The sequence below is a fragment of the Myripristis murdjan genome, chromosome 14, assembly GCF_902150065.1.
Source record: "Myripristis murdjan chromosome 14, fMyrMur1.1, whole genome shotgun sequence".
Lineage (NCBI taxonomy): Eukaryota > Metazoa > Chordata > Actinopteri > Holocentriformes > Holocentridae > Myripristis > Myripristis murdjan.
In genome coordinates, this window is record NC_043993.1 from 21,439,029 (window position 1) to 21,458,954 (window position 19,926).

At 38.1% G+C, this 19,926-nt stretch overlaps 1 protein-coding gene across 1 annotated transcript; it reads right to left on the reverse strand.

Moving 5' to 3' along the window:
* Window positions 1–520: 520 nt before the first annotated feature.
* Window positions 521–12,679, reverse strand: f11r.1 (F11 receptor, tandem duplicate 1). The gene is made up of 11 exons (XM_030069459.1): window positions 12,506–12,679; window positions 12,249–12,367; window positions 6,760–6,819; window positions 5,583–5,699; window positions 5,326–5,466; window positions 4,934–5,136; window positions 4,729–4,831; window positions 3,634–3,741; window positions 2,563–2,575; window positions 2,350–2,410; window positions 521–2,179 (listed from the first exon to the last, which is right to left on the reverse strand). The coding sequence occupies exons 1-11, from the start codon at window positions 12,658–12,660 to the stop codon at window positions 2,144–2,146; spliced, it is 1,116 nt and encodes a 371-aa protein (XP_029925319.1). The 5' UTR covers window positions 12,661–12,679; the 3' UTR covers window positions 521–2,143.
* Between the last annotated feature and the right edge of the window lie 7,247 nt (window positions 12,680–19,926).

Genomic DNA, 19,926 nt, shown 5'->3' on the forward strand with positions numbered 1-19,926 from the left:
ATTATTCCCCATACTTTTTAAATGGCTTTTTTTCCTTGTCTTTACTTCCCATATATGATACAAGTTTCATTGAGTACCCTCTTTTCTGTAAATGTCTTATTTTGCTATGGAAATTAGTGGATATTGAGATCCTCAATTTGCACCTGTACAATTATAGGAGAAACATTTTATTAACTTAAATGAGGGATAATTAAGAATAATGACAGAGGATGCTTCCACACATTTGTCATCTTTATTGCAATTAACATCCTCTCTGATGTTGGGCAAACTGACTTATTTATTTACCTCTGACCCAAAGACAAAGGTAACCAGCATTTCCTAGTGGCTCCTAATTTACTAACTACTCCCAAAATTGTATATAGTCTAATATAAACCATGAAAAAATATAGCATATTCCAGTTATGATTTCATTATTGCAGCTTTACAGTATGTTTGCAACATTAAGACAAGTACACTTTGCACTTTCAAGGTATTTTATTTGTGATATGTCTGTTTTGAATGGCAAACCCGTATAATGTAATTTTTTATTCTTTAAAACACAACTGCTACCAGTTTTTTTTTTTTTTTTTTTTTTTTTTGCACTTTTAATGCAGTTAAGCTTACCTGCACTTAATGCATTTTACTGTAGCCTGCTTTTAAAATGACATTAGGAATGGTTTGTTTATTTACTGCAGGTCCACACATTCTTCGCATACAAGGAGAAAAAAAAACAAAACAATAATGTTAACACCTTGATCTTGAACCTTTAAACTTCCATCAATGCTATTCTCTTCGTGGATCAGCTTGTAGTGATCACTGTCTAATATTTAATCTAAAAAAGTAGAAATTCATTAGACTCCGGTATTCAGTTGAGAGGTTTGCACCATGTTCTCTCACCACTCATTAAACTTGCCTGAGCCCAAACCAACACACACATACATATAAACACACACTATACAAGTGTAACATTAACACAACCAGAAATCAATACATCTGAAGAGAGGCTAGTCAACCTAGATGAGCCTTTTAGGTCTGATACAAGCCTTTCATTTTCATATAAAGCTTCTCTACAATGTCCAGTTGGCCAATCAGATGTCCTGAATGCAGCTGCTTTTGGTTTTAGGGTTGCTTTTTGTTTTTATTTTCTTTTTAAATTACAGTTGTGTGAATTATATCATTATTTACAACAAATGAAAACTTTGCATAGAAAACACACCGTACATTTCAATAAGATGACTGAGCACTGTTGATAAAGCACTGTAGTCCAACTTAAGACTAGCTAAATGAGAAAAATAAAGAGACACTCAGACACTTTACAAATCATCTATGTATAGAGTTATCAGTTGCACGACACTTAAACCTAACAAAAATGTCAATATGTTTTTTTCTATTCATCTAAGTACAATGACAGAAGGCACTGAGTCATTATCAGTAAAAATCTTGTATGATCAAATGATGAAAACACTGAGACCAGGGATATCAAAGAGTCTCTGTTGACCGGATATTAAGTTTATAAAGAGATAAGAGATCAAGAGATTTCATTTGGTACTTTCAGTTAATGGAAAGAAAAAATAAAACTCAGCTGGAGCCAGTGGAGTTACTGTAGTCCACTGAGGTTTTTCCACCCAGGCTTATCTTTCCAACTGAAAGTGAAATAGTCCTACGACTGGCAGACATGTAAACTCAAAGGTTCAAGTGTACACACACACACACACACACACACACACACACACACACCAGATCAACCAAACATACGCGGCAGAATTTCTCAAGATAAAATCAAAGACTAGTAGCCACTTATCACAGCTTGTTCTATCAACAAATCTATCAACGTACAAAAGACATCGGAGTCAATGCTCTTAATGTTTTTCTAATCTGTCTTTTAGTGATTATTCCACATAACCTTGAAACTTGAACCCCACTAGAAGGTGCATCTGAGACTGTGATGCTGAGGCACTGATGGAGTAGAGTGAAGACAGGCCGACCCAAACGATCATACAAGTCTGACAAAACCTGTCCAACAAAGCGTGTTAGAAAGTCAATAAAACATCATGCTGAAAAGAGTTAAAACAACAAGACAAAAACAAAACAAAGTCCAATGTTGCAGGCAACAATGAAGGGAATGTTCTCCGTTGTAAGGGACTCCTCGGTGCACCTGTGCAGGTTATACCACGAAAGACGACTTCTGTCTGAACTCCCCCTGAGAAACAAACATATCAAACATGCAAATGAGAACTTTTATTTTTTTGTCAACAGCTCAGAAAAAATGTGGTGAAAAGTAAACAAACAAGCACACTGACTGAAGAAATTAAATCCTCTAAAACTGGAATAACATATTTTCGGTTAAAAAAGAACAAGGTGACAACTTACATCTTCATCATCACCACCGTACAAGGATGGAGGCTGGTAGGCCACAGAGGGCTTTGGTTTGCTGTGGAAGGGGAAAAAACAACGTTTCACAGGTAAACAGGTAAACTGAGGGGAACATGGGAACATGCTGGTTAGTAAGGAATCACTGGTTATGCCAGTCTCCAGTAACTAGCTGAGCTAATGGTAAAATGCTAATACAAATGAGTCTCTTACCTTTCACTCGCTTCTGTAAAGGAAGGAGGAAAAAAAGAAATTCAGTACAACATATGACTTGGCACATGTCAGCTTCGTGCATATTTCATTTGTCTTTGCTATGTAATAGACAGTACAGTCTTTCACATGTTTAAAAAAACACAACAAAAAAAACGTATTTTCTGATGCTGGAACCAAACTGAATCACTTTTTTCGAGCTTTGTTTTGGGAGCTCTTGGCAAGATCATGACACCATTTGCTCCAAACCCATTCACTTATTCAATTTTAAAGTTGACCTCATTCTTTTAATCTACTGCTGCCATTGCATTAAAGCCCATCACTAATTTGTATTATCTGAAACTCATCTGGAAAAGAACGACCTTGGAAATTGAAAAAACAAAAAAACAAAAACAAATTAAATCTTATCAGCAGCATGAATGTAGGTTTACATTCAGTTTATGTAAACTACACACCTTGGTGAAGTTAGTAATGTGGACAATAATGTCTTCGTAACACATTTGAAAATGAACATGAAGCTGGTGTTGCCATAAAATATGACAGCATGTGTTGCTCACTTCTCTCGCTTCAGTGGGCGTATCAGGGGACAGCCCTGCTGTAAAGATTCAAATTATACATTTTTTGGGGGGGCGGGGTGGGGTATGTGGTTGAAAGTATGTGACACCTTGAAAGCTGGACAAATCATAACGAAAGCATCTTCCCCTTTGATTCCACGCACATATAGAGAATAAATATTCACGCCTGGCAGCAGTTCACGGAACTTGCTTGAGGGGGGAAAAAACGTAAATTGTGTTTCCACTGGCCAGCTGGCACCTGAGGCTGCTGGAAGTGTTTCCTATGCTGCCAACGTATTGCTTATCATCAAGAAATAAGTATGAATAAGTAAATGTTTGATCAATGGCAGAAAAAAAAACAGGAGAGTAAAACAAGCTTCCCTCAGTTTCTGATAAACACATTTCCAAGTACAAGGTTTATGGAATTCAGTTTCAGTACCGAATATCAGAAAAATGACCATCACAGTAATTACAATTAAATCAATGTTGAATTAGAAACAATGAAGACTTGTGCACTCACTGGGCAGGTATCCTTTCTTGTGGGCATACCAAAGGCCAAATCCCAGTAAGACCACTAGCAGGATAGCCACAATCACCCCAGCAACAATACCACCAGTGTTCAAGTCACCTTAAAAAGAACAGCATTGTACAATTATGGCATCAAATCATTGAGGTCACAAGCTGAAATACAGTCTAGGGATGTGATAATACGGAAGTTTTGGTAGTTAATACCAAATAAGAACACTGAGTTACAAGAAAAACACTAATCTCTAGCTTTCAATAAGGAAACAGAGTCCCAACAAACACTATTTCAAATTAAAACAAGGGTATTACATGTCCTGTTGTAACAATAAATACAGAAGTAGGATTAAATGTTGTCTTTGATTTACAGTCTTGTAAGCATGACTGCACCTTTCAGTGTTTCCGCAGATAAACATACAGGCTAAGGTTGCATTAGAATAACAACAATGAGTTACAGAGTGAGAGATCAAGATACATCAATACTACAGATACAAAAAAAAAAAAAAAAAAAAAAAAAGCACTGGCATCATTTTCAAAGTTTTGGTTTTGACTTGATCAACTCTTGTGACATCCCAATTACAGTCAAACATCAGGGCCATGACTGATCCGACATAAATCAGCTTCAGTTTAATTCAGGTCAGTTCGGTTCAATTAACTGGGCTTTCTTTCGAATCCAAAAGCTGAAAACTTCATCTCTAAAAGGCTCCAACATCCAGCCTGCAGAGAAACTCACAACAATGCTTCTGTCTTTACAGTTTCAGTTTACATTTCAAAGTGGAAGTGAGGATCACAGACACTGAAGCTAGACTAGTACTGTTCTCCACCGCTATGAGTAACCTGCGATGTGGAAAAAGAGACTTCCTGTTGACATGTGCAGCCAAACCAGTTTGACTTTTTAGCATAAGCACCGCCACACTTGCTACACCAAACCAACAAACAGGCTTAAAAAAAAAAAAATCACTGCTACTTGCATACACAAAAGTGACTGATTATGAACTACTTGAGAGGGGAAAAAAAGTCATTCAATCATGGAAAAAATCTTTAATTGCTCAAGCTAAGGCATGCTTTTTTATTTAAAGTGAAAGACACTTACGGACTTGCATTCTCACAGCTTTGCATTGCTGAGGGGGACCAGCTTCGTTGGAGGCCTGACAGTAATACACACCTGAGTCCGCCTTGGACGCAATGGGAAAGTTCTACGGGGAGAGACAGGTTACATTTGAGAGGGATATTGGTTTATGAAAGGCAAATAAAACAGTGCAAGTAAAGACAGCGTGTAGTGACGGCGAGCAGCTGACCAGATTGCCGTTAGCTGGGTTTAGCTTGTACGTGGCGTTTCTGAAAGCAGGGAACTGGCTGGGATTATCTGGGAGAAGGGTGCCATCTTTGAACCACTTGTAGGTTGGAGGAGGGGAGCCGTCGCCGTCGTGGCAGGACAGGACCGCGCCCTTGCCTGTTGTCACCGATGTGGGGATTCTACAAACAGGTGGAGACGGAGGCACTGTGGGACACAACGATGTTCCTGGTCAGTCTCACACAATACATTACGGGGCATAAACTCAATACAATGATAGCTACATTACACGTTTTACACATCTGCTTGGGTATGGTAACAATACATGAGTGTGGGTGGGTTATAAATGGGGTTATATGTTTAATAAGTTTCTGAATATCCTCTGAATAGTCTTACCCAGAACAGTGAGTCTGACTTTTGCCTCCCCAAACTTGCCGTTGCCAGACACTTCACAGTCATACTCCCCATTATCCTTGCGGGTCACTTTGCTGAATCTCAAATTATCGCCGAACATCGTTAATCGTGAAGCATATGATGCTGTGGGAGAGTGGCACCGTTACGCAACAATAAAATCGCTGGCGTTGAAAATGTGGTTAAGTGATCTGAAAATATTCTTTTGACACTATACAAAACCAGGCTGTCAATCAACTTACCTGTGGGTTTCTTGTCATAAAACACATATACCTGTGAGCCTTTCGGGTCATTAAACTTCCACTCAACTCTGGCGTCTGAACCAAAGTCAGCTGAGTAGGAGCACGTGAGGTCAGCCCCTGAAATGAGAGACTTCAATGAATCCAACAGGAATACATTACCACAAACAGAGCCATCCCCTGTCTTATGCATTAAATATTAACTATTTTAATCCTTTTCTCCATTTTAATTTTGTGCATAACCACACTAAATGCTTGGCAAATTTGACTTTTACGTTCTATTTTTAAGACTCTTAACCACAACAACAGGTTTGTTTTACTCTTGCTCAGACCAGCATAAGCTCTCCAAGGTTAAAAATATAACTGTTTAGCTATCACATGGTGTTAATCTGTATTCAACACCAAGACAATCATTTTCAGTATTCAGTCAATCTAGTAAATCACTACAAAGAAAAAAAATTAATTAAAAACATATTGTCTGTGACTGAAATTTTGATTATCATCAGGCCGTGTTGTGTCAAACAGGGTGGAGTATTTTTGGTAGGGTGCTCTGAAATAACAAGCAACGCCTGAGGGGATCCAAAACCAAGCCTGGAGAATCATGGGAACTAATCTACTGTCACAGGAGAGCTCGCCTCATTTTAAAACAGGAAAAAGCAGGCTGCAGTTCAGCTTGAGAGGGATGCCATATTCTATCTTTACCCTAAGATGGTGAAGTCATGATCTAACCGACTTACATTCATTCTCTACAGCCTTTTTCCTGATTTTAGCCATAACCAATTTATGCCTACACCCAACACTAAGAATAATAATGATACATTTTATTTGTACAGCACTTTCTTGGTAGTCAAAGCCACTTTACAGAAAAGAGAGCTAAAATCACATGAAATAACCCTAACCTTAAACCATGTGCCAGAATGACCACTCAAATGACTTCGCCATCTTTGGAAAAAAAAATTGGCGAGTAGGATATGTGACACCAAATGCCATCTAATACTGGATGAATTGGCTTGAAAAAGATTAATGTTCCTGGGGTGCTGAAGTGGTATTAGTGATTTTAACTGACTGCCAGGTTCTGCCCAGATTCAGCATACACTTAATTCATTATAACAGTTTATAATAATAATAATAATAATAATGATAATAATTTCCTGGCTTTGTTTACATTTTCAGAACTCACCTTCATTCTCTTTCACCCTCACATTGTTATTGGCTGTTGTGACTGTAAAACCACAAACACCTGGGGAGGTGGGGTGACAGACATTAAATGTTAGCAATGTTAGGACAATCAAATTCAACTTGAACATTACACTCAATGTTAAGGACAGTTAAACATAACAGTCTGGCAACTGCATCAGTGAACCTGCGTAAAGATACAGAACAATATACTGTACATACATAATGTGCATATTACATTTGAAAGAGACAAGAACAGACAGACAAATATACAATACATGAGGAAAAAAACGGACTTTCAGGGGCTAACTTAGCAATGTGCCACGATTTGCTGATTTTACATATTTGTGACAGCTGAGATTGCCATCGGCTGTGGGGTAAATTAATCTGAGCAACGCTGCTGTGGATTAAACACAATGGTGCTGTAAACCTAAATCCTGCCAAGAGAGACGTAACGCTGTGGGGTGTCCGGCTGCCTGGCTGGTTACACTCAACAGTGAACTCAACAGGATGCTAAAGATGATAAATGCCTGATGCCTCTGAATCCTAAATACAAACTGTGGGTGACAATCACTACGTACGGAGGTATTCAGAAATGCAGCACATCTTTTTTCTAATGTATGACTGCTTCCATTGTCTTTTGATTGACATGATCCTGTGAAAAAGCTGCATGTGGCTGCAGAGTTCTCTCTGTATAGTCCAGCGGCTACGCGCAATATTTTGATGGAACCACATCATGCATTTTTATGTGAAGGAACCAGGTCCATCAAACAGCCCACCAAGTCCGACTTGGTACCAGTTCGCAGCTTGCCCATTTGTGACAGTGCTGGTGGACATGCCTGGTTTTCATGCTCAAAGAATTCATCCAGATTTCCATCACATGTCTGTGATGCAATGTAGAGCCTCGAGAACAAGGAACATTCATTCTTCAGGGATGATATTTTCTTTTTGAGACTTGAATTTTTCTTGGACTGGAGGCCAGCCAATTAGAGGGAGGTTTTTTCTCTTGATGGGAAATTTTGTGGGGGTATTGTCTGGTTAACCAGAAACAATGAAGGCTGAAACATGCAGCAAGAGAGGGAAGGGAATTTGTTGACGCATTGAGCCATCCAGTGCCATTCCTGGAAATGGGCGGAGTATCTATGTATTGATGAAAACAAAGCTTCTCAAGGCTCTACATAGATCCTTATGGCATGCTCTAACAGTGTGCCAAATTTCATGCTTGTATTGTAAAGTGCACAATTGTTTGCATAGCCACCGGACTAGTAGGTGTAGTTTACTTCGGCCTTAACACAAGAAAAAAAACTAGTGGTTGACCAACATGGGTTTCACGATGGCCCATATTTAGCGGGAAGGGCGACTGATGGCCGATATATAATGCCGATATCATGTTTGCTTGTTTTTTGTATCTGATAAAGTTAAACAATTTAATTCAATTTAACAAATAAGCTTAAACTTAAATTAGGGTTAGGGTTAAACTTAAATTAACCTTTATTTAGCATTTATTGTCTATTTTGTCTCTTGTTGAGCAATGCTTGTATTTTAAATTTGAAAAAAGTATCAACTAAATAAATATCCACAGGTAATCAAAAAAATGAAGTCTGTTAAAAAAAAAAAAAAAACATATGAAAAAGAAATCACTTAACAGCAGCATCTGTGCGCAGATAAGTGGATAAGCAGATAAGCGCTGACATTGTTCCACAGCAGCCACGCTGACAGGCTGCCTGCAGATGTGTCTGCACACATTTTTTGTGGTGTAGCACAAATTTGTGGCCAACAGTGGATTGTGAAAAATTAAATAAAAAAGCCAGCATACCACAACATTAACACTGTACATGTCTGAGAATTATTTGTGATGAAAAGACTGGATTACTTAGAAGACTTTGTTGTAATACGTTGTTATTAAAAATGATTGAAAGCAGCCACTGGTGTTGCTTGCTTCTGATTTCAGAAATAGCAGAAACTTGGGAACTCAAGAGCTCCCGAGTCTCCAAGTTGTATTTATGGTGTGGAATATGACACAAACGTTTTTTGGATGTCGGAGGCCTGTATTTTTGATCTTCCCATGAACACAGGGAAAGAGGCAAGATGAAAGGTCTCCATGCTGGAATATTTATAAGGATGAACAGGAAGAAACCGCAATGGGAATGAAAACTGGTATAATGTTGGCCCTGATACATCAGTTTTGAAAGGAATGTTTTTTAGTCATTAGCACAAAGCTTGCACCTTTTGAAAAAGGGCCGGGAAATATCAGTAGGTATTTCTTTTAAGTTAGATAAGGATAAGTTAGGATGTCAGTATGTCAAGAGCAAGTTAAGGTAACTTGGTAAGGTACCTAAAACAGTGTCCGCTATTTTGAAATGATCCAAACCTGTGGGCCCTGCCAGTACTTCAAAAAAAACGCCACAGCTTTAAAAATCACAGCAACACATATTTAATAACACACCCTGCGTCACCCTGAGAGCATGCCTGCACTGTGCTGCGATGACAAGTGTTTAGGGTGTGGACAAACAAAGTGTGTTTCATTCCTCTGTGCTGAGCCAGAGCACTTCTGGTGAAACTGTTGTGAACTTGGCTGAAACTGAGCAGCAGGAACTGAGGTCGAGTAAATCATTACTGTGTTGAGCCACTGGCCGGGCTGTCACATCATGAGTGTGGTGACATTACATTACACCACCGGCACACAGGCACATCATTCACATCATTCACCTCCCAGGCACAACAACAGACACTTGTTAACCATGAACCGTGTAGCCAGTCACTACCTCTGCCTTAAAAAGAAAGAAAATAATGTAGTCAAACATTTTGAATCTATTCAATTATGACTGCTGTGTTGATATTTCAAATTACAAACAACAACTTTTCAGGCTTTCAGCAAGTTTCAGTTGTGTCCAGACAGCCCATCTGCTGGCAGGTCAAGTATTTTAACAACAGCCAGACCACCACCACCCCCGCTCCCGCTCCCACTCCAGCACTGCTGACTTTTCCCGTGGGCGGACTCTAACAGAATAGCCGAGATAAGGAGGCACACTCATAGTTTTGGTTCAATACAGCCGAGGGCTCTGGTGTAAAACGAAACCAGGGATCTCCATGACTTCCTTGTTTGCATGGCTGCTGTGCGAGTTTCAGGGTGGGGAGACAGACGCCTTTCAACGTAAAATACCGACAACAAAGACACGCTAGAGAAGCCACTTGAGACAGAAACACACTTTTAGATATTGCTTTGTTATGCAAAGCAACAAGCTCCAAGATGAGCGTTAATAAGTAGGTACAAATGTCTGTAAGCCACACTGCAAAACTTGATGCATTAGGCAGAATTTACAACTTACAGGAGCAAAGGTGAGTATTACAGCAGTAAAAGACAAGAAGAAACCAACTTGGAAGGCACAAAAAACAAGTTGTAAGGAACACACATTATTCAATCAAAATATTCCAAGGTTCCCATATAACGTCACATGAAAAATTCTCTGTTTCCTTATCTAATTTTAATTTTAAACATACTTCAAATTCAGAGGTCTAACTAAAGATGATTATTCTTTGTTGTCAGAATTTATTATTCTGTTTATCCTGCATGGGAAGTGAATATAATATGAATACAAAGGAAAATATTACATTTGATGGAACTACTTACTGACTTACTTTTTTTTTTTTTTTTTAAACTGAGTATCACAATATTAAACAATATTCCAGAATGGTAACACAAATTTATTAAAATCCCTGTCTTTCCCTGTTTCAAACAGACTTCAAAATCCAGTCACTTTCCAGAAACTTGTGGAGATCCAAATAAAACCAATTATGATGAAGAAACAACATGAGATAGGACAATGACGTCCGCCTGACCCAATTTTTCTACATTATCTGCTCAATGGGTGAAGATGTGTTGTGGCAAAATGTGTGTCATATTTATGCAGAGCAGCAGTCAGTGCAAAAGAGTGTCTGGACCTAATTCTTTCATTTAATGACCCAAATGTACTTGTGCCAATGGTATATCTGTGCAAAAAAATAATCTTAAATAAGAAAGGAATTTTTTTTAGCTTTTATGTCACAGGATCTTATAGGAAGTGGTTCCGATTTTAAAACTCTAAGTACGCAGTAAAAAGCCAAAAGGTCACATCCAAATTGGATAATTCACAGGAAAGGTCATAATATTAGCCTGAGCAAAATGAAACAGTCGTCTACCATTTACAGATATTTTTTGATGATCAAAATTGATCAGGCTATTGCAGGTGGACACTGTGGATTCAAGTCAAAGCTTTTTCACTGAATTACATTTAAAGCTCTGAGCTTATAGCCGTAATTAATTTGTCAGTATTAGTGGAACAGTTTTTGACATTTTGAAAACATGCTTCTTTCAGTAAGTAATAGTTAAGGTCATTCAAGACCATTCATTAGAAAAATGTCCCATTGTTCTTTGAAAAGGAGCATCAACCCCCAAAAAACAAAATTCCAGAGAGTTAATGTTGTGATTTCAGACAGTTCACTCTAGATTTGTGAAAGCTAATCAGAGCGCCATGCAAAGTCAGGAGACAAGACACTCCTCATGATCTCATCTGCAGACACAGCAAGGGCAATGAATGGAGGGCTGGTTTTGTATCTACTTTAGCTTGTTGTTTCATGGTGGCACTTAAGATTAAAACTTAAATAGGGATGGATATTCACCAGACTGCATGTTTTTCACTATGTTGAGGATGAGCATTAATCATAAAATTAACATTTTAAAGCAAAACGACCTCTATTCACACTTCACAAGAATAGTCTGCATGGTTAGAAGATAAATAGATAAATAAATAAATAAGTAAAAGCCTTGACACAGGCATCATGAATCAAACAGTTCCCTTTTTTTTTTTGAAGTCAAGATATCATACAAAGAGGCACAGCCGTATACCTACTGGGACTTATCTGTTTGTTGCTCTCAAGAAAGCTAATTACAGTTACCTTACTCTTTCATGCACTTCTGCCTTGCATTACCATATCTTACATTCCTGTATGTTATTCAGGCATATGTTTTGTGCACCGACAAGTGGTTCTAAAGTTTCTCACGGGATTAGGCATCTGTACACCTATTAAAGGATTATTTGGGCTCCATCTCTAAGAGAAGAGGAACCTCCTATTGACGCCCATGTTTCCTGGCTCCTGGTTCACACAAATACACAGCGTCGAACCTTTGGTCACACACAGGTCTGCCTTTGGTCACACAAAACACAGCAAAAGCTTAGAGGATAATACAACTGCACTATCACAAAATGGAGACTAAACATAAACCCATACAGTAATAACAAGGACATTCAAATGGTCACAATATTGGAGAGGTTGGTGCTTTCTCCTCGTTGACAGGCCCGACCGTTCATTAACCAATTGGGAGATAATTTACAGGATACATTATAACTGTTGAAATAATTTACTTAGTCTGATATTAAACTCTGGGAAAACATATCCAAACACAAAAACCGACTTGTCAGAGTATTTGAATAGTTTATTGTCTTTATCACTCACCTGTCGCTGCGTACAGGAACAACACCACCGAAACCAGCCCGCTGATAAACATGTCGGCCCTCCCAAATTGGCTCCTTTGTTTACAACTCGGCCGAGTCCCACTGTGAACTACAAACCTCCTGGGAAAACGACAACAAAAATGCGTAAAAACCTTCCCTGCGTCGAGTAAACGAGGACAAAGCAATATTCCGAGGCCTTTTTAAGTGCAACAACAACTAAAACAGGCGTGTGTGTCGACAGTCACTGCACGCCCTCACCTGTGACTTGAAGCCAGGTGACAAACTGCAGCTGGGAGACTTCCTGTAAGAAGAGTCGCTCCTGCACCTGGCTGACGTAACTCCGCCTTGTGCCTGTGACTCAGTGGCCAAACAGGTACGACCGGTCCCAAACTCCCATCAAAGCAGATTGTCATGGACTGACACACACAGAGGAGAAAAGCAAAGCTGTTTACCATTACGCAAGCAATGTTTGCACTTCCCAGCTCCACACAGGAAATGTTGGCCAGACCACATTCAATTTTAGTAACTGAGTTACATCGCCTTTTATTTTTAATCTACATACCTTGTTTGTGCATTTAAGTCACTTTCCTTCATGGCAACCTGGGTCATTCAGTGATGTAAATGCAATAATTTCTCTTTTATCAAATATAATTTTGCCTCACTTGCATCCTACAATAAAAACAAAGAAATCCTATGATGAATTGTTGAAGAATGCTTTACAAAGACCAATGCAAAAAAAAAAAAAAAAAAAAATCATCATGCAGTCGCTAACGGTCAAAGGTCATGCAGCCCTATGAGACATGCAACATGGAAACTAGCAAATAATGTAATCCATGTAATCCAATAATGTAATCCAATCCATAAATTAAAAATATAAAGGAAAACATAATAACTGACCTGTCCAGGAAAGGTGACTATATTTCAAGCACAGTGACTACACTAAGACAGTGAGAGTGGTTATGACGTTGCATTGCTTAATTGATCCAAAAAGAAAAGTATAGTTAAGGATATGATAACCTCTCAATTTACACCATAATAATGACAATATTTAACAGAAAACATGGGCAAACTATTTCAGGTTTCAGGTTTCAGGCTTAAAATTCCTCTCATGGGCACACAGCCAGGAAGGAGGAGCAAGATACTTGTTCTGACAGCACAATAAAATTCAGTGCAACAGTGACAGCAAACACAACCAGGTAATGCAACAGTGCCACACGTACCAAAAGGTCAAGAAACTGTGCAGCTAGAGCTTACCAGACTCTGCTGTGTGTCAGATGCCTTTCGATGTCCCCTTGGTTGCTCTTGATTGTAGAATAAATTAACAGGATGAAGCCACACATGCACTTGACTTGCCTGGTGCATTTAAGAATTGTCATAATAAGGAACATATCGGTGTGAGGAGACGGGACTCACCTTGACAGTGAACATATTTCACTACACTGAAAATTTGCAGAATGTCTTCTTTGTCCACCGTCCACCTCTGTCTGTAGATGTGAACTTGACTCTATGTCTTTGGATGCCAGGTAATAAATACTTTTACACAGTTTTAATAAAAAATGAGCCCATTTTTCACACTTGCATTTTTTAGCCCTAGGCTTTAGCCTCAAGTCACATTTCACTGATTCTTGAGAATTTGGATAAACCATGTCCCACTAAGAAACATTTTGATGAATAAAAAGAATCAAGGGCATAATCAGGGGGTCCTTTGCATATTTGTAAGGTTCTTTTATAGGTTTATTTTTAATTTGTATTAATTTAATGATTATATGTTGGCCCATGGCCTACAAAACCAGTTGTCCTCGGATAGGAGATAATCATTTCAACTTGATTAAAACAACAAAAAGTAATAATTTCATTGAATAATATCTTTACCACATGAAAGAGTACATCATAATATGTATTAAAAACTACAAATGATGGGTTTTGAACAATATTTACTATTATTTTGTGGTCGCTCAAAATGTGTCCCAGATATTTGTCACCACCGTCAGATATATATTTTAAAAATAATAATGAAAAAAACTACAAGGTCAAGGATCCCTGAGGATCCCTTTTCAAACCTCCAGCTCTACTGCATGCTTCAAGACCGCTCAGGCTCCTGGAAGTTTTCTATTTTCTCTTAAATTTCTTCATATTTTGGGACACTGCTACTGTCACAACCATAAATTGTCAACACCGTCACTTCTCTATAAAAAATATTAAATTAGATTATGGAATAAATGTATACTTTTTAAGAAGAGGTCTGATGCAGGTAGCAACAGGGGGGAAACAAGCTGGCTAATGTGAAAAACTCATGCTTATCATGTGAAAGAGTAGGTTTTTGTCACCACCGTCAGACGTCACCACCGTCAGGTTTTCTGTCTGATGGTGATGACTGAAGTCTGAAAAATGCTTATAACAGTGCTCAGGATTGTTATTTTTTGTACCAAATAGTTAAATAAAGTTGTTAAGCAAGAAGCCATTGACTTGAGTGGTATAAATTTTGGAAATGTATGTTGTAATGAGGCCACTGTCACCACCGTCAGATTAGTGTCACCACCGTCAGAGGCAGTTATATTGGTTTTAAATGAATATGCTTACAATATGTTTCTTTAGTGCTGTTGAGTTATTAAAGTAATAGTCTCTCTAATACAAAAATATGTTTTTCAAATTTAAAAAAAAAAACATTACGGTGACGGTGTTGCCAAAAACAAAGTAGCCTAATAACTGGAAAAACCTATTTTATTAAAAAAAATGCAAAATGAGGAGGTTGCACCGGTACATTGCTGAACAGCAAAGACATTGGCCTATAATGATATACCTTTAGATTTTGTAATTTAATGCACTTTTTTTTTTTTTCAAAATTAAAACCTGTTTTATCCAAATTCCCAAGAATCAGTGATTTGTTTGTTATTAACCCAGACCTTACAGTAAGTCCTGGGTTAAGGATTCACATTTGAAAGTCAAAGCTCATGGTAAATGTCTTGAGAGCACTTGTAAATCAGTTTTGATTGGACAACAAAAATTCTGCTGCTTTTGTTCTCACCTCAATTCACACTGCAGACCTTAAGCCAGATCTTTTGGGGATATCCTCCAAAAATCAGGGATAATCCCGCTCTGGAGCAGGACAGAGTGAGCCCAGGCTAAGGCTGGGATATCCCACAATCTTGGCTGCAAATGTGACACGAGACCAGTGTAGCGTGAAAAAGGCTACAACACACATAATGATCGAGCACAAATTAACAATATACAATCACTCAAAATATTCTTATTATTACATTGGTAATTGCTGGCATCATTTGTCAAGACCTTCATGATGTCTTCATGATGTAAGTGCAAACATTTACTCAACATGCATATTGTATTACTCTTTTACACCAGCAGGGTGAGCTGTTTTCATGTTATAGTAAGTGTTCAAATCTCTCTCTCTCTCTCTCTCTCTCTCTCTCTCTCTCTCTCTCTCTCTCTCTCTCTCTTGCTTGTTTTTTGTCATGTTACCGCATTTATGACTCAACCACACTTTTTCCATCCTAGTTCTCTGACCTTTCACATTCTTCAAGTTTTTGTTCTGTGTGTGTAAAGTTAGAACTCTGTATTTGATGCAATGTTTGTCTTCATTAAGACTTTTTTATTTTATTTGTGGAGTGTGGGCCAATGGAAAATTTGTTGCATTTACAAAACAAAAGATACATTACATCTCTGGTGCAACATGCAGTGCATGATACAATGTTATAATCTTCACTGGTGTGCTGGTGAAAGAACCAGTTTAAATACATCCTGTTATGATTAAAACTTAGGATGTGTTCAGAAGCACACGCTGCTCTGCTATGCATAGTTTTGAGCTTTCATTGGCTCCTTCTTTGGCTATAATCACTGCAGTCATCTCATTATTCACTTTGTGGAATTTCTAGCAAAATCATAAAACAATCTGCATTAGTGAGGTGCTGCCCTCTACAGGACACTAAGATGACTAGCTTTTTTTCATGTATTACAAACGCCAACTCTGGCTTTGCATGTCAGGATCTGTGATGTGTGAAAACATCATCACTGTCATGTGAAAACCTTGCATATCCAAAATGTAGATGTGAAGTTTTCAGGAATTTAGAAAAAAATAAACAAACAAACAGACGTGTTTCTAGCTTGACCACCATGTGTTTCAGTGGAGTTTTGAGTGAATTTCATAGGGCCAACAAGGCTCATAGGATTTAAACCCAAAGAGAATCATCTAATCCTTCCACCTGAAAAGCACCTAAATTGGAGTTACACATTTTGCACACAACAGTAATGATGCATTTTTCCTGCATAGTTATGATTATTTTCATGCATAATTATGATTAGTACATTTTGTTCTGGGTAAGGGGTTAGCAACAAAACAGAACCCACAATCCATTTAGCACTGAGAATACACTCCAGATTAGTAATTATTACAATATCATGCAAAGATTTCATCTTGATTTAATATTTAATCATAACTGGAAAACTGCAGAAAAATGGCTTTCAGTGTAATGGGTCTATCACAGTGTCACTTTCATTTTTGGTTACAATCTGTTTCCTGAACACAGTTTTTTCCCTTTAATTTCATTTAAAATAAGGAGCAGTAAATATAACGTTAGGCTTGTCAAACCAACCTCACTGTGAAGTTTTGACTGAATATGGATTTAAAACAGAGGAAAAGAAAAAAGAACATTGAAGATGTGATTTGGTTTTCTCTGTCACACCTCACCACATTTTTGAACTGGCTCCATAGACCATCACATGACAAGCAGCTGAACCTCAGAAACCCACAAAGTATTGCAGTGACTTTGATCAACTCAGGCCAGATATTGCACTGCTGTCTGAAACTTTAAGACAGGTGGCCGTGCCAATGCTGACTGTTACCTGTGAGGGTCAGATGGAGGACACTAGCAAAAGACATAGGCACAAAGGGAGGACTGTTAAAAAAAAAAAGAAAGAAGAAGAAGCTTCGCAGGGACTTCAAAGAGGGACTTAAGTCTGCTGTGTTCCTAGGGGTGCTACGTCTGGATTTTAGATGTTGTGTGGCTGTAATCAGAGAATGATCCACCTCAAATGAGCTGACTGAGTGTCTGATGTTGAAAAAAAAAAATACTCATATGACTCCAGGTTAAAACCACAATGACCTGTCCACGTCCATCAGGAGTAGCTTTAAACCAAACCTCTTGGCTCCCAGCACCTCCAAAATGCATCTCATACCTTCCAGTAATTTCCTTTTTCTCAGCTCATAATTCAAACCACATCTATTACATCCAAACCCTCAGTTTTGCACTGCTGTTACACCAACAGCCGCAGACACTGATAGGTTTGGATTAATTTCAATGCATTTCTAATGAACCTATCCTTTTGAAATCAGATTTTCTCTTTAGTAGTTTCAGTGTTAGAATTTTTTTCTCCATATTATGCACAACGATGGACACATATAATGAATGTGCTGGTTGCAACACCTCATTGAAGCTACAGCACACTAAAATTGAACCAAATCAAAGATGCCATTGTTTCATGGCTGCACAATGACAGAAATATCTAAATGTTTTGTGCATCAGTTGATGCATATTTTTCTGCAACTCAGCAGGACATATTTGGTATCTTTGGATAAAGAGCATAACTTTTTTAATTGAATTTTTTAAAATTGGTGTATGTGGAGCTGTAAAGTCAGCACAACCTGATTAAACAGTTTAATCAGCCAGACTTTTAATCTGCCTGAATACAGTTGGAATCCAGAGATTTGAGAACCACATACAAAATAATTGTAGCTTCATAACTGTTCATCCAGCATGGCTGAACCTAACCTTAAAACTGAGAATTCATATTCATTTTATCATTTTATACTCAACATAATAAATGTAGCTGCAATGTAAGCTAAAACGTTAAACAATATGTCCCTGTTCAGATACTAACAGAGAACACTGTATGTCCTCACTTCACATTAGCGATACAGTAGGAAATAGCTTGAAGTGTGACACCAGAGTAATGACAAATAGAGAGAAAGCATGGTATGATCTGAGCTCTAATTTTTTTTTATTATCTGTATTTCACAACTCACATGTATCACAGGACCAATCTGAATTAGATTTTCCCACTGATACCACAGAACATGGATAAAAAAAGAATAACTTTATTACATGGAATAAAGTCACAGAAATACAAGCATAAATATTGTCATCGCTGGCATTACTTGAACAGAAATGTTATAGATATTATATAAATGTTATAGGCCAATCACATTCATGTTGGTTAAGCTGTAGTTTGTCAGCAATCTGCACAACAGATTTGCACACTGTATTTTAAACTGTGTAATATTTATATGACAGTAGAGTATGGAGTGTATGGAGTACTGTATGCAGTATGTGGGCATAGTATTGTGTGAAAGACGCAGAATATGTAGGCCTGTGACATACGAAATAGACATAAGGTACATTCTATAATAGTTTCAAGTCTTTGAAATTATTAGTGCATAGATGCAACATCAAGAATAGTTCAGTATTAGTCATCAGATGATTATGGATGCTCTCGTTATTGTTTACAGTTTTTTGGGGGGTGTTTGTCATTCAGAGCCAATGAAATTCCAGCAGCATGGGAAGTGTCATGAAGGTCAACAGCAGTCCACTGCAGCTTTGTAACAGGACACTCAAAGCAGAGCAGGGGAGGAGAAGCTCTGCAAAAAAAAAAAAAAAAAAGACGCATATACAGATAGATGAGCATTTTCATTTCTGTCAGTCAATTGCCAAAATAATAGTTAATAGGCAACAGGACATGTGTATGCAGTGCTGATCATGAGCTGCAGCTTACTTTTTTCAACCACAGAGGTTTTGGACGCTGTCTCCGTCTGCTTGATGTTGCAGGTGAAATTGGATTTGCCGTTGGGCAGGTTTTTAAACAAGAGACGACAGTTGTTGCCCGGGAAGATGCGGACTTTGGCACGGGTCTTGAAGGGGGCATGCTGCTCCTCCTCTGGGTCAGTGGTGTCAAGGACCCTCTCACCCTGTGTATACTTGCAAACTGCCTCTGGTGACTCAGCAGGAAGCGAATATTTGCAATCCATCCTTAGGTGGTGCTCATCTATTGAGCAGTAGGACAACTGAGTCACCTTCTGGGCTGACGCAAAGCCTATATACAGTACAACACACAGATGTTATCAGACAGTCAGCCATTACAACATCAGTCTGCAATCCCAGAGGATAATTCTGCCCAATGAGGTGGACGAATGTAACATCCATGCATTAGACAAAGATTCATAATGACAGCAAAAAACATGCCAGTAACAGAAATGTTTTCCATTATTTTTATTATGCAAGACTAAAGTTATCTTACCAAAAAGGAAAATTGTGGCAAGGAAGAACATTCTCTCAACTTTTCTGCTGAAAAATAATTGAATTAAATTAGAGTCAGAGCAAATTAATATATGGTTTTGTATTTTGTTTTCTTTAGATCATTAAAGTTCAAGACAAACAAAACAGTGAATATGACAAGTATAACATGTAAAGACAAGGCTGAGGTCAGACCTAAGAAACACTAACATCTCAACTATCACTGAGTCAAGCATCTGCCCGCACAGATTCAGGATTCAGGATGTCCCCTGAAGGGAATTTGTCTTGGATAGCAGTGCTTTGCATACTCTACACATAGCTCTCAATCACACAGAAGACAAAAAAGGTTACTGTTGAAGAATCAATGCATCATAATAT